General features: G+C 35.6%; 1 protein-coding gene across 2 annotated transcripts in view; it reads right to left on the bottom strand.

Moving 5' to 3' along the window:
* FAP (fibroblast activation protein alpha) overlaps positions 1-16030 on the bottom strand; it is a 71124-nt gene that overhangs the window by 32203 nt on the left and 22891 nt on the right. Inside the window, exons 7-13 of one of the 2 annotated variants that reach the window (XM_060152768.1) lie at positions 15686-15758; positions 14861-14981; positions 13808-13962; positions 11681-11784; positions 9762-9897; positions 6094-6133; positions 3650-3753 (exon numbers count right to left, since the gene is read on the bottom strand). In XM_060152768.1, the coding sequence (XP_060008751.1) occupies positions 3650-3753; positions 6094-6133; positions 9762-9897; positions 11681-11784; positions 13808-13962; positions 14861-14981; positions 15686-15758 (733 nt within the window). Of the gene's footprint in view, positions 1-3649; positions 3754-6088; positions 6134-9761; positions 9898-11680; positions 11785-13807; positions 13963-14860; positions 14982-15685; positions 15759-16030 lie in introns of both variants that reach the window. The other variant, XM_060152769.1, reaches the window with a different exon arrangement.

Raw genomic sequence — 16030 nt, 5'->3', positions numbered from 1 at the left:
GGACAGCTTTTCTGGTGCTTCTAACAAGCACTTACATATTCCAACTACTACTTAATTGCTACTACATACCCGTGGGTTTATATTGTTTAGTTTGATTGAATTTCTATGTTCTGAGATTATGTGATTTGAAATTGAGTTAAACGAATCACAAATGAATGTTGATGTTTAACCAAGTCAATCCTCAAAATGTGGCTTTTGGTCAAAGTGACTCTTCTGAAGCTCTTTTAACTCTTGATTTGTCTGATGCCAAGCACCTAATGCTAATGCTACAATAAAGACATTTTAAAGATTAAAATATCATGACCTGCTAGCCACAGTTTTTAACGGTAAGAAGAGACTTCTGGACTTGAGAGAAAAATGTAACGCACAGCAAGCCAACAGGAGGATTACTCCTTGAACTCAGGGAGCAGAGCAGACCTCATTGCTCATCTCCGACCTCTTCCCAGGGCCCATGCTCTCCACCTGCTGGGAATTTCGGATGACCTAAGGAGTCCCTGCCACAGGTCTAGTGTGACCTGAACAGAGCAAGCCACGCCTCAGCATCCTGAAATGTACAGATAACCAAAGTCCTGCAAATGTCCTCACACCAAATTTTAGCTAGTAATTTCTCCCTTAAAAGAAGAGACTCATTTTACATCGGCTGGTTTCCTTTTTTTCCCGGTCATTGGGTTGGGGAAGGATGGTAATGTGATGAAAGTGTCCCATGAGGAAAGAGCTATTCCACATCACGCAGAGCAGAGCAGAGTAGATATTCCTACAAGTTATCCCAAACCAGCTCTCTTAGCTGGATTGCTTCCACATGACAGCAAACCAAGACTTTCAGATTCTTTAAAACTGCCCAAGCAACAACAACCAAAAAAGACTACTGGTATCTTTTAGCTACAAATACCTATTTTGCTGATACCATCTTGCTGGGACCCACTTCTGAGCAAAAAGAAAGCAAAGGAAGTAGCTGTAGGCCTCTGTAATGATGGTCCTACCTGTGATTTGATACTTGATGCTTTTTGATAAAAGTCATAATTAGAATTTCATGATATTAAAATGCAACTTATTTGACGTGGTGTTGGTGGGGTCTAAATAGTGTTCCCCTAAATTCTTTTCAACCCAATCTCAGAAGATAACTGTTGTGGACTGAATGTGTGCCCCCAAAATTCATGTGTTGAAACCCAACCCCCCAAAAGGATGGTATTTGGTATTAGGAGGTGGGGCCCTTGGGAGGTAATTAGGATTAGATGAAGTCATAAGGTAGAGCTCTCACGAATGGGATTAGTACGCTTACAAGAGTCACCAGAGAGAGGGTTCTCTCCGCTCTGCTCTCCGCCATTGAGGATACAACAAGAAGTTGATGGTTTGCAACCCAGAAGAGAGCTCTCACCAGAACCTGACCATGCTGGCATACTCATCTCAGACTTCCAGACTCCAGAAATGTGAGAAATAATTTTCTGTTGTTTATAAGCCACTCAGTCTATGGTATGTTGTTATGGCTGCTCAAATGGCCTAAGACAATGCCCCTATCTGAAAATAGGGTGTTTGCAGATGTAATCAAGGTAAGAACTGAGATGCAATCATAGTGGATGAGACTGGGCCCTATATCCAATGGCTGGTGACCTCATAAGAAGAGATGTGGACTCAAAGAGACCCAGGGAAGAAGGCCATATGAAGATGGAAGCAGGGATTGGAGCTGGTGGAGCTCTAGCCAAGGAAGTCCAAGGATTGCCAGGGGCCACCAGAAGCTGAAAGAGGTGAGGAAGGATTCTTCCCTGGAGACTTCAAAGTATGGCCCTGCTAACCCCTTGACTTTGGACTTCTAGCCTCCAGAATGATGAATTTTTGTTGTTTTAAGCCAAATTGGTGGTAATTTGTTACAGCAACTCTAGAGAACTAATATAGTGTCCTAAGTCTTATCTATTTGGCATAGAATTGATGTTTTTAACAAAATGTAAAATGGAATAATGAGAAACTGCTGTCTCCTTACGTGATTCCTTTATTAGTTTCATTAATAATAAGACCAGCCCTGGTAGGATTTTGTGAATTGAGACTCAGTGAGATTGAGAGCCAAGAGGCCCTGGAATAGGAAATTCTGATTTGCAGTTTTGCCGATGGAATTTCACTAGCATAGGTCTGACAAATCACTCTTTCATCTTAGAATGAGGCTTTACCCTCTTAGCCAAATGAGTACTTACTAGTAACCACTTTACAGTGTCTCCCTCTCCCCCCCCCACCCAAGATGAAAGACAAAAACTGGCTCCCCATTGTCTTAACCACTACAATGGAACTGGGGTCACAAAATATTATAAGGTGCCCTAGTAAAAAAAAATACTCTCTTTACATCTGCAGTTAGTTAGGGAACTCTAAAAAAAGATTTAGTTCTAGATTAAAACTGAAAACTTCATTTTCATTGAAAATAAAAAATAAGAGGGCAGAGTGTTATGTTTTAAGATATTAGAATTGGGCAAACAGGAAGAATATTTTGCTAGGCAAAGACTGTTATCTTCTCCCCTTTTATTGCAGACATCCAAGACAGCTGCTTTAGATGAGCAGGTAACTTGGGTGAGGTAAAGAGAGTGTGAAATATTTCCGCCTTCACTTTGCCAGAGTGAGGTCCATAATGCATCCTGAGTTAAGTCCCTCTCAAGGCAGGTCACGCCTGAGCCCTAGATAAGCTCATGTCACTAGGTGGGCCTCAGTTTTAACAAGTCCTCTTCACAGGTCCCTTTATCATGCTTAGATGTGCTGGTAAATTCCTCACCTTTACGTGCAAAGCCACTTAAAATATTTTTCTTGGAAGGTAAGGTTATTTACCACCAGTTAATTTCTTGCCACAGTTGGTAAATAGCCTGAGGAACTACTTATCTAAGGCTATTGCCTAAACTGAGTCCACATGCAGTTAAAAGCACAGACTTTCAAGCATCAAGTAGAACATCCATTTTTCTGAGCCAAAGGATTTTGCCAACCGCCTAAAGGAAGTGTGGTGTGTTGCTTAATTACTTTAAAATAATTTAAATGTGGCTTTGCAATCTAAGCATTATGTTTTCAGTGTTTCTTCTTCACATTTTAGTAATTAAATATTAGATTCTTTGATTAAATCTTCCTTTTTGCCTGTTCTCCACAGGGTAAAAAATATATACGTATTCAAAGTGAATTTGTTGCTGTTATTTTTCCAATCAAATACCAAAGAAGAAGTTATGGTACTTCCCCCAAATTAAGACACAATATCTCATGCAGGAGGAAAGGAAAGTGACAAGTAAAGTTCTTAAGAAACTGCTAGTTCTGTGCCTGAAACTAACATGTTAACTACTTTTAGCAAGTCATTTAATCTCACATTTCTAATTCATAGGTGATCTCCAAAGGTCTTTTTCAATTTAAATCTCTTTGATAAATACTAAAGGAACAACTCCTCTAAAATTGCTCTTTAAATTTATATTAATATGACTAGCCTGTATACTTTATCCAAAACTCTCATAAATATTATTTGAACAAATGTCTGAAAGACAAATATTTCTAGGTTATTTCTGGACACTTTTATTAAGCCACTGGTTTGATTATAGGTCAAAGGAAGCTATGCAGCATATTACCACACATGACTTATAACTAAATAAAGTCATGAGTTCAAAAGATGTGTCAGAACTTATAAAATCTAATGACTGACCTCTTGAAAGCAGTTGCCTTGGGGAAGTGTGAACTTACTCTTGAAAGCTATCATTTCAAAAAACATTTGACAGTTCCTCTTCTGATATTCAGAAAGTTTACTGACTATTGGATACATTTGAAGAGATTGAGATTAGTACACAAGAAAAATAATTTTCCCAATAGAATTCTAAAGCTACAGATATTAAAATGATCTAGTGCAAAATCATATGTTGCAGATACACGTTTCACTTATTCACTAGATTTATGTTGGCATGGCTTTTGATTTAATGTAGAGACATCATCTTCCCTCAAAGGACACATATGTGCTTCCACTGAGAGTATTTAAAACAATATTCTAAAGTTTTAGAAGGCAATTCATTCATTCATTCATCCATTCATCCAGCTACTGTTTGCTGAGATTGCAAGGCTGGTGCTATACAAACTATAAAAATTGATAAGATACAATTGTTTTCCTCAAGATGCTTATACATAGGAGATTTCCAAAGATGCATTCTAAAATAGTTCAGTGTGTTTTGAATGCTGGCACTATTTTCAGAATAAATGTGTATGGATTCTTGATCATGTCTTTGATAAGGTTGTTGGTATCGTTATCTATTTGTAAAATCACATCATTCATGTTACTTTATAGAAACTCTAGTTATACTATCTTCGTGGAGAACACAACTAAAGGACATATTCAAGTGTTCTTTCTTCCCTCATTCTTTACAGGAAATCTCTATAATGGCAGTAAACTCATAAATTAATTTTTTCCCTTTCCTCAAGTTTTCAAATGCTGATCTAGGAATTATCTTTCTGGAAGGTGAGCTTCTGATTGACCAAGAATCCAAAAAAATTATAAAATCCTGTTCTTTCACTGACTGCTTCTCATTTTTCCTGTGTTATTTAGTACAGCGTTGAAGAGTGAATTAAAATAGGATTTTCAGGACTTCCCTGGTGGTCCAGTGGTTAAGACTCTGTGCTCTCAATGCAGGGGGCCCAGGTTGCATGCTGCAACTAAGAGCCCGCCTACTGCAGTGAAAAAGATCTCGTGTGCCAAAATTAAGTCCCAGTGCAGCCAAATAAATAAATAAATACTAAAAATAAAATAAAATAGGATTTTCCTTTTTTTCTGAATTACACACTTATCCTTGTTACCTTGTTATTTTAGAATGCAATGTACATTTACTTATACAATTAATAAAGTAATAACTATTCTCTAGTTAATGAATAAAACGGAAGTATCTTTAACTGAAGACAGAAAGTAAATATATGTAAGCTAAAATTGCTGAATCCAGGAAAGTATACAGAAAAGAATTTTGAATATCTGAAGATTTTTACTTCACTTCACATTCCATCTTAATTTAAAGTTTTACAAGACATCATCTTAGAATTGATTTCTGAATTCTTTATCGTCCCTTGTCTTGGTTTAATGTGTTAAACTAGTTCTTAAGAATTTCTTTTTTCTTTGCATGTGTCCAAATTTCAGAAGAAGCAGCCTTTTTTTCCCACCCAAATGCTAGCTGAAATCAATCACATGTGTGTGGTAAATAGACCATCCACACAGCATTCACGTATTATCTGTCCTATTTTGTATTCTCCATATAGGATATAAGATACAATTGATATTTTCCTAAAACATGATTTATTTTTACACAAAAAATCCTTATAAATCACTGAATAAAACTATTCAAAAAAATCCAGATATATGTGATCACAAACCATAACAAAACACACACTTCCCTATTTGATACCACTTTACTTAAAAACTAGAATGAATATGCATATATATGAAATACATCTAATCATTTTAATTTATATAAAATTTAATAAGCAGTAGGTTGTCTCTAAACCAAGGATACCCAATGTAATTATTTTCCTTGGATTCAAATGGCTAATAATTATTCAGATTATTTTAAGCAAATCGGGGATTGTATTCTCTTTTGAAAACTGATCTTTATTGTATTTTTAAAGAGGTAATATTAATTATGGATATCAGAGAGTTGATTGAAAAAGTTAAGTTTGGAACATGAGGTATATGATTTATTCTTAATAGAATTCTAAATATATACACATTAAAAATTGTCTGGGGCTTCCCTGGTGGCGCAGTGGTTGAGAGTCTGCCTGCCGATGCAGGGGACACGGGTTCGTGCCCCGGTCCGGGAAGATCCCACATGCCGCAGAGCGGCTGGGCCCGTGAGCCATGGCCGCTGAGCCTGCGCGTCCGGAGCCTGTGCTCCGCAATGGGAGAGGCCATAGCAGTGAGAGGCCCGCGTACCGCAAAAAAACAAAACAAAAAAAAAATTGTCCGGCACAAAATTCCTGAAGGGATCACTACCTTTGTGTTTTCTACCTTGATATTTTTCTATAAAAGCAAGTAGTGCCAGTTTGGATACATTTCAAATAGTCCTTTGATAGCTGAGAATTTCATTAAAAGATAAGGAAAAGATAGCAATCATACTCCACCAGCCCATCCAGTTCTGCTTTCTTCTATATGTTCCTGGGTCTAAAAGAAAAAAAAGATCAAATAAAGCATAGTATTAGGAGGACAGTTTTCCCTAAATATAATCTGGACATTTGAACAAGTTAAGCTGCCTGGTCGGAGTATATTATTGCTAGTCAACTAACTTCACACTTGAGTTTAAGATGACTATATTCAAAATCTAATACAACACCACCATTGCGTACACAAGGATGATCTAAGGGCTGTATCTTATTGCAAACCATTCATAATTCTGGTTAAATTTTCCATAAGGCAGTGACTGGACTTATGACAATATCTATGGAGGCCTAGCACAAGCCAAACCCTTGGTGTCATGTAGGTAAAAAGGCATTTCACAGAGGAGTTTAGGTTAAATTTTTTCTTTTCTCAATCTTATGAAGCAGCTAGAAATCTTAAAATTTGCACTGAATCTTATTTTGGTATATATTTTAGCATAGTACAATCAATCATTTATTGAACAAATATTTAATAAGCCTAAAAAAATGAATAGACTTTTCTAGACAATTAGAGGATAAACATTCTAGATAGAATGAAAAGCATAGAGACAAGGCCAGCTTAGAAAACCACAGGTGGCTCAGTATGGCTGAATGGAGGGTGACTGTGGGAAAGAGAAGATGAGAAAATGTATAGGGATCAGCAAGATTGTAGAGAAAATTTTATTCCACCCTAGGAAATTTGGATTTCTCCTGTAGGTAAGTCCTTTGAAAGACTTCAGAATCACAATTTAAAAAATATAATTGGGAACATGATACAGAGAATGGATTAAGTGGGTAAGATAGAGGGAAGCACAAAGAGCCATTAGAAGGCTACTGCAGTGTTGGAAAAAGGATGCTGAAGACCCAAATCTACGTGCGGTAGTGAGGGTGGAGCAGAGAAGATGTAGCCAGAGATACATAAAAGTTCAAATCCTCAGAATGAACTTGTAGGGCAAGTGGTAATTGAAAACCTCTAGTATTAGATAAAAATCACCTAGGAGAATAATAGAGTTGTGACAGAGACTGTAGGATAATTAGTAACCATTTCCTGTTTTTGCTAGGACTTCAGGTAGGCTACATTTTCCAGGCCCCCTTCCAGTTGGATGTGGTCACGTGATAAGTTCTAACCCGGGATATGTGAGCGGAAGTGACCCGTGCTGTTTCTGCACTTAATCTGTAAGACCCTCTCACATGATCCTCCATTCTTTTTCCACCCGCCCTCCCCGCCGCCCCGTGAATGTTGATGACCAGGTTTGAATAACCTTGACTATCCTTAGAAGCCACTAGATGAAGATAGCAGAAATGTTATCAACCTGTGTTCCTGAATGCCTCTGTTAAGCAGGGGACCCCATCCCATACCCTCACCATTCCCCACTTACCTGGACTCACTATTAGATGGTTACATGAATGTGCAAAAACTTCCTATTGTATTAACCCACTGAAATTTTGGAGGGGTTTTGTTGTTGTAATTGTTATAGCAGTTAGCCTATCTTGCAAATACATTAACTTGGAAAATAATAAGATTTCTAGAGAAGTCAGAAGAGGAAGAGCTGGAAAGGAAAAGAACAGTCAGTAAAGTAGAAAGAGAACCACGAGAGAGTACTGTCAAAAAAAGCAAGGGAATAATAAATTTTAAAAACACAGTTTGGATTTTCTCTTACAAGGATAGGCCAGTGTCTCAGAGAGAACAAGTTAAGACAAGACTTAATAAAGCAAAACTTTTTTGATTCATTATTTCTAGTTATTAAGATAAAATTAATTTTAATTCCCTTTTCAGAGAAGAAAGAATACTATGATGTCTCTCCCCCAAACTACAAATTTCTTAATAAATCTTATTAATATAGTTATATTAAGCAATTATTGTCAGTTTCCTTTGCCTCTTTGTTTTGGGTATGACTCCCGACATGAATAAAGTGTAGCCGTCACTTAACCTTAAATGTTATTTGTTTTCAAAACAAAACACACACACACACACACATACACACACACACACACACACACACACACACACACACACACACACACACCAGTCATGAGTATGGTTACTGGAAAATTCAACCCTGTTTTTCTTAAATCTGAAAATATGTTCCATGAACTTACCAGACTATTTTGAAACAGAGGTTGTTTTGAAATTCTAAGGTTATTCAAACCTGGTATTCTAAACTTAATCATTGATTTTGGCCATAAAACTAAAGCTTATATTCCAGGGAATTCCACATCTCATTGAATGAGCATCTTATATGTTCTGTCAGTTTGGATTAAGTTGTCTCAGATTTGATAAATTAGAATTTCAAATTCCAAAGCAATCACAGTTTTAAATGCCTAGTTTTAAGAGCTAAAAATTGTATCTAAATGACCAATCTTATAGTTTTAAACTAGTAAAATTAAAGCAATAATTCCTAGTATCTAGCTTCAATGAAAACATTAAAGTTATATTCACCCAAAGCTGACTAATCAGACTGATGGCTTTTAATTAACTAGAACAATCAAGTTTATTCTTTTTTTTTTTTGCCTATGATACTGCATTAAAGCCAAAAAATCTTTCTGCTTTGTATATCAAACTATAAATAAGATAAAAATCAGCTCTAACATATTCCATCAAAATTAGTCAAGCTTCTTATAGACACAGTAGTGATTTAAAAATATTTTTAGCCTGAGTAATGTTGACTATTATAGTCCTGATATACTTCCAAACAGATTCATATGACTTTTTTCTTGCAAAACATAATGTCCTAATTTCTAGATGGAATTTAGTGTTTTACTTTGATTGCTTTGTGCTTTTTTTCTTACTTTATAAAATAGGTTTATTCTATATTTGGTTTAATGAAACATTTCTTCATAATTAGATGTCTCATGAAATGTACCCATAAAATTTCCTATTTAAAGAAAACATTTTGTGTTTCTTAGTCTCTAATATGAGTACTTATGAACAGGCTTATTTTGAAGATTTTTCTATGGTGAAGTAGTTTTCTGACTCATTAATTCAACAGATTATGTTTGGCTTTGAGCAATAAAAACAATTAAAACTCAACAATAAATCCGTGCCTAGTTTTTAAGTTTTTTCTCCCTAAAATTAGCACAGTATTGAGCACTCGTCTAAGATAACAGGATAGCAAGATAATTTGATCTGTTTCATGTCATTCTTAGTTATCTACGTTTGATTTTCAAATGGGAGTATTTGGCTTTCCTTTGATAATATTTGTTTACTCTGGAGTTTTTATTTTTCAGTTTTGACATTGAATAGAGCATGTTACCATTTGCTAATTCTTTTGAATAGAACACATCTATTTCCTTAATGGACCCATCTTATCTTTTCATCTTCATTATTTTGCTTTTTTTGACTGCCAATCTTATAATCTTAAAAGGATGGATTTCCATCCTAATGGAAATTTCCATCCTACTGATTTTCCCAGTATTACATTGTTTCATTTAGTCTTTTTCTCTATTCAGTTTCAATGCTTAAGTCTTTCAAGAAAGCAAAAGGTATCTTATTTATTTAATAAAAATAATGAAACTTTGAATAGAGAGGTTTTTTTGCAATTGGGAGTTGAGTGCAGTAATTCTGCTTTATAATATAAAATGTTAGCTATAAATAAGTCACCACTCTTGTACTTTCATCTTCAGAAACACACCTCTATGGTTTTAATACAACTTACCTTTGGACAGCTCCATGTCTTCCAGTCTTCCCTGAAATCACATATAGATAAGACTGAAACATTCTGGATTCTTTTCAGCCACTGCAAACATATTCGCTCATCAGTAACCCATGTAAGCCAACTGAAATAATAATCACTGCAAACAAATCAAAACAGACAGTCACAACCATAAATCAAGATCACATTCAAATAATTTCTTAATTTGTGCTTTCTAAAGGATGTATTTTATTATCTGAAATATTTATTCCATAGATAAGGAAGGCAAAACATTCCTTTCTCTGCAGAGAAAGTTTAAATATACCTGCTGACTTTTAAAGAATATCTATAAGAGAGTTCATTCATCTAATAGAATGAGTTTACACTTGAGTTTTCTCCCAGTTGGGATTTTTATATCTCAGGAAAAAATTTAAGACGGAAGGCCAAAGCTACTGGTCAATCTAGAGGAGAAAAAGCATTAAACTGGCTATTTTCCCATAGCTAAACTCAAATTTTAGCTTCTTAACTAGTTGAAAGAGAGCTAAGTGGGTAAAAGATAGGCAGGCTTGTGTTGGAAGCCGAGTTTTAGCTGTGACCATGGTCAGGGGTTGAAATTCAGGTTAATAAAATGGAGATGATGTATGCAAAGTAACTCAAACAATGCTTGGCACAAAGTGGATGTCAATGAAAGGCAGCAATGGTTACTTGGCTCTGAGGGTGAACTTGTAGTTAAGAGAACAGCAATATAAATGAACCACAGAATGTTGGACATTAATATAAAAGGAATCACAGAGCTAGAAGGGGTCTCTGGCTCAGATTCTGGCTTTATCTCCTACTAGTTATACTACCTTAGGCTAATTACTTAACATACCCAAGGCTCTGTTTCTATTTAAAATGGGAATAATAATAGTACCAGTTTTAAAGCTTTCTGTAAAGATCTACTGAGAACGCTTAAAGTGCTTACAGACTATGCTCACTACATAGTGAGTGCTCAAAAAATGTTAGCTATTACTATTGTATTGTTAGTATTTTACAGATGCTTAAACAAGCCTCATGACTCCATACATGATGCTCTTCCTATCATTCTGCTTGCCTCCTAAGGAGAATGACACAAAAAACCAGATGTATTCAGTCAAGTTTTCATCAACTAGATTAGGGTGGGGAATAATGGATAATTTAAAAAAGCCATTTTTGATTATCAGAGAGGGGATTCATCTTGGCAAAGCCCAGCAGAGGTCTCTGATGAGGTTTTTTTTCCTATTAGTGATCAATCAACTGGCCCCGGTGAGATAGGGTGTGGGAAGGGGTAAGGAGGGCCACCAGGCAGGGCTTGCGGACCCCTCCCCTTTACCCACTTCAACCTGAATGACCAGGACTAATCAGACAAGATGTACATAGGGCACCATGCTGGGGAAGTGAGAATGCTTCTGTCCCTGTCTGCCTGCAGTTAATTCCAAAACAGATAATTCTACAACCAGACCGTTTCAAATAGACTGCATCCTAGTGAAAAACGCTAATATTTGGAGAGAGTTGGCGTATCTTCTCCTGTTTGCCATACACATGTGATAAGCATGATCTACAAACCCTGGGAGAAAGTAGGTCAGACTTGGAAGAAGCCAGGATGAGGATATATATGAATTTTACTATCTCTCTGTTTGTCTCTAGCTTACACTCACACATCCAGAAGTAGCACTTAGACTGAGCACCATGGTCATCTTTACATGTGTGAAAAGGGCTAATATTTTCAAATCAATTTAAGAAAATTATTTGTGAATTTCGGTTTTGCTATATATTTAGCTGGGCATGCTAATTTTATTTATTTATTTATTTTTGCTGTAGCATATACATCATAAACTCATTAGAAAAGAAATGTAAACCTTGATGAAGAAATTTCAGTGTTAAAATTCAGTTTGAAAAGTGGGAAGCAACAGAGATGACTATACCTTGAGGCTATCATTGCTGGAACTGGCGCTTCTCTGGGACCTACATGCTCAGGGTAAGTGGCATCAACAATAAAGATCCGAACAATGGGATTCTTAGCTCCAGCCTGTGAAGAAAATGGAGATATATAAGCTCATAAAATTCTAATTATCACCAACTTTTTAAAGACAGTTTAGGAATTTAGGCATATTTTTATAAGCTAACTATGTTAGGTATATTATTGTTGAAAACATTCTAATTATAACACGACCACGAATTTCACTGCAGTGCAATTACAAATCTTGTGCAACCAGAGTGAAAACACATATTCTAAGTGATTAATGAGGGAGACTTGATTCATAGGGAAAAATATTTGGGCTATAAAAATGCAGTTCCATAAGTGATATTCTCTTTTCTGACTTTTAAGACAGATATTTCCCATTATAATTGTTATTAGGATAATTAATCATAATAATATTTCTTCACGTGCCAAGGGGAGTGCCGAGGGGGATTGATTTGGGGAAGAGAGGGTAAAGAATAGATAATGAAAGATACCTTTTTCTTTTACCCTGTAATTTGGTCTAGGACAATTATCAGACAGTCTACTAGCTGGTTTCATTATTACTGCTATCAATACTCCCAAATTAGGAAAATTCCACCTCAAAATAAAGTGTCATGGGATTTACGCTGTTCTTGCTTTGTGCTTTACGTGCTAGTATATGCCCTAGATTTACATGACAGTATAGTTCATGCCCAGACATCTTCTTAGAGTTCTGTTACTTTACCACAGAAAAGAGAATCTTATAATTGTCAAACAATTTAAATCCACAAAATTTAGATATATAGCCATAAATGGCTCCATGCTATTTGGCTTTATCTAAGAAATTGTCCAGGCTCTCCTCACACCTTCCTGTTTCACTCTGAGGTTTAGGTGGGACTTTCTGCTTCTTTCAAGTTGTCTCACTTCTCAGTTCAATGTCAGATGTTTCAGCAACTTCAGCCTTCAAAGAAACATGAGAATTTGGGTCCTGACTTCTCTGTCCATGTGAGTTTCTCCTCAGTTCTAGATTTCTTCATCTCTTTCTGCACCCTACCACTTTCTAAAGATCCAAGTCCTTTTACATCTTTTGGGTTCCAAGTATCATGCCTCTCACTTCCAAACATCTTAGCTTTCAGACTTTATATACAACCCTGAGGGGTCTCTTACCTAAACACTCATCTCCTACCCATTGCCTTTTCTCAAAAGACTTTTAACATAAATTTTAGACTATCTGGAATTTCTATTTCTCTCGCTATGGTCACTTTGAATTGCTTTGGAATCCACTTGTGTGTATGCATATCCATCCCGTCTTTGTCACATATAGGGACCCATTGGCTCCATCTATGACAGTGTTCCCCTTGGCAAGGGAAAACAATCACGACTTAAGAACAAAGAGCTAAATCCTAAAATCACTTCCACTCCTTGTGCAAGAGGAGAATTTATGATTTGATTCCCTTTCAGATTTCTTGTCTAAATTAAATTAGGATACGACGTTTCTCCACCGTGACCTGGCCATTCTTATTTTGCATACAGGTTGACTGTCTTGAGACATGGGACTGCATGTGAAGTATGTAAGCTAAGGATTCTAGAATGTTTATACGAGAAACTGAGGGCTTACACCATGTCTAATTCCCTCAAAGAAGAGCCTAGGCTTATAAACTTAACCTACCATGTATGTCCAGAAAAGACCATAACTCAGGCTTACTTCGACCTGACAGGAGCACCACATTCAACATTTTAATTTCCCATTCTACTTTGAATTTACATGAGAATTCAAGAGGGAATTGCAAAACAGAACTTTACCCGAATTTGGAGCATGAAATATGAAAAAAATTAAAATTAAGTTAAGCTTGTTTTTCCTCCATGATCTAGACCATATGTTTTTCAAAGACTCTGCAATGGTTTTTGCAAAGACTACTTCATCCAGCCCAACCAGATGTCCAAAGCAACAGATGTCCACATAAATAATAGAGCACAGCACAATGTTTGCCTTACAATGCACCAGGATAAGAAGCTCTCCAAACTTGTTGATCCCACCTCTATTCATGGTATTGGTTGCTCATTTTGACACCAGGGAAATGGAAGCATCTGCTAAAAGTATTCCACATACCTTTGGGTATGGAATATTTATTGTTCTAGGATATTGTTCATCGCCATAATAGGAATAGGCAATAACTGGTATCTCTGTATCATTAAATTCTGCATATGCCAAAAATTTTCCATTAGGAGACCACCAGAGAGCATATTTTGTAGCAAGCATTTCCTCTGAAAAATAAATACTACCATATTAATTACTATGACAGTGTACTGTTAAAATCATCATAAATACTTCAAAGTACATTGTATATAGCCATTTATTAACTGAAATAATATATTTAATGTGGATATGACATATGCCATGCTTTGGTTATCAAAAGATAAATGATCTAGGTTTAGAGGAATAGTTTAACTTAATACCCCATATCAAACATCAATTAGTCTTCTGGGGAACTGACATTAATCAGAAATGTAATTTTTAAAATAAATAGTAAACATTTCAACAATAATTAATTTTCCCTTTGGGGGCCGCTTCTGATTTTTACAGTAATCTAAATTAGCCAAAACAAGGAGAACTGTACTTATACTACAGAGTGACATTAACTTGAAAGTTGACTTTCTCTCCTGGGAATATTTTTTAAAAACCAGTTAATTCAGTTATATACATTTTTAATAAAGGCAAGGACTAGAAGACCTTTTAAAGTCCAGTTAATTCCTAGATACTACATGACCCAGAAAGAGGACAAAATTCATGAGAGCACCAAGAGCCGAGAATATTTTCCTGCAAAATAATACAGACAGTTGTCTAGTTTTGGAAAAAAGGTTTATTTTGCAAGAAAAAAACAAACCCGAGAAAATGTACTAATACAGCATCTAAGGACCATATACTTCTTGGAATATAAATTATTGCTACCACTTTATAATGCTCATGAAAATAAATTCTGCAAGTCAGATAACAAGATTTTGTTCTTTCAGAATTTGCACGTCCTGTTCATAACCTGATAACAGCTTTCAGAAATGCCACCATTCATCTCAGTAACATACCACTCATCTAAACGTTACTAAACGTGTGCGATTATTTTCAATTAAAAGCCTAACGGCAGCAGTAAAAAAAGAATACACGTACCTTCGTAAACCCAGTCTGGGATTCCATTAAATATTTTATTTTCTTTTCCATTATATGTTATTTGAAAAGGTGGGTCTTCTGGTCTTTGTTTCAGATAGATATTGTTTTGATAGACGTATGCCTAGAAGTGGTGGTAAGTTAGTTAACAAGGAGAAATTTCATAAGAAATACAATAAAGCCTGCATGTTTGTGTTAATCGTTCACCTAATACTTTTAAAAAGAGTGATAATCCAGATGCAAAAAGGCTCACAACTAAGATATCATTTTAATAGGTCAAGAAACCCCAACCAACTTATACTAACATTATGATTTTTAACATAACATAAAAATTATGATTTTAAAGTCTATATATTAAATAGAGAATAAAGTCTGCTATTATATTCATTGCCTTTATTACCTAAATAAATAATTGTGTATATTGACAGAAAGTCAAATAAATCTCTGAATATTAATAGCTAGCCAGATCTAATCTTTATTTAGAGTCCTTAAATAAGAGCTTGGACAAAATTTCATGTTGTCTGAAGCTAGTCTGGGAAACTTGTGAAAACCATATTTTTCCTGAGCTTTCTGGCACAGCGCATTCTGGCTGAGTATAAGGATAAAGTTTTTGACTGCGATATTTAAAGAAGTCTATCCATGAGCTTGAGATTTTACGGAATTCTCAGATGGGTTTCAATTTATCAAAACTCTTCCCGTTTTTAACCACTTAAAATAGTCATAAATGTATTTTTTTTTCTTTCAGGCATGGAAATTTAACAAAGGCCAAAATCAAATGGCTCCTCTTTTATTTGAATGATTAAACACTTCTATAATTTAAACATTTACTAATTTACTCCCAACAGGCGACCAGCATAAATATTGAATTGGACGAGGAAGCTCATTTCTTCTTATAAACTCTCTAGAAGAAAAGAAAGAAAATAAATAAATAAACTTTGCTGTTCAATGCAAATAACAGGTATAAAAAGAAAAAAATAAACAAACAATGAACATAAAGCATCATCGTTTCTGCTTCTTCAAACCTAATGGAAAAAATGTGACAACATGGGACAGAGGACATGGGGTAGTAGTTGGAATTCTTCACTAGTTACTTACAGGTCGTTTAACTTCTGACCTTTTATATTGAGGTGAGTGGATTAAAGGGTTATAGACTGAGAAAGTGGGAATACCTCC

This window comes from Lagenorhynchus albirostris, chromosome 6 (assembly GCF_949774975.1).
Source record: "Lagenorhynchus albirostris chromosome 6, mLagAlb1.1, whole genome shotgun sequence".
NCBI lineage: Eukaryota > Metazoa > Chordata > Mammalia > Artiodactyla > Delphinidae > Lagenorhynchus > Lagenorhynchus albirostris.
This window is presented reverse-complemented; position numbering and strand designations above follow the sequence as displayed.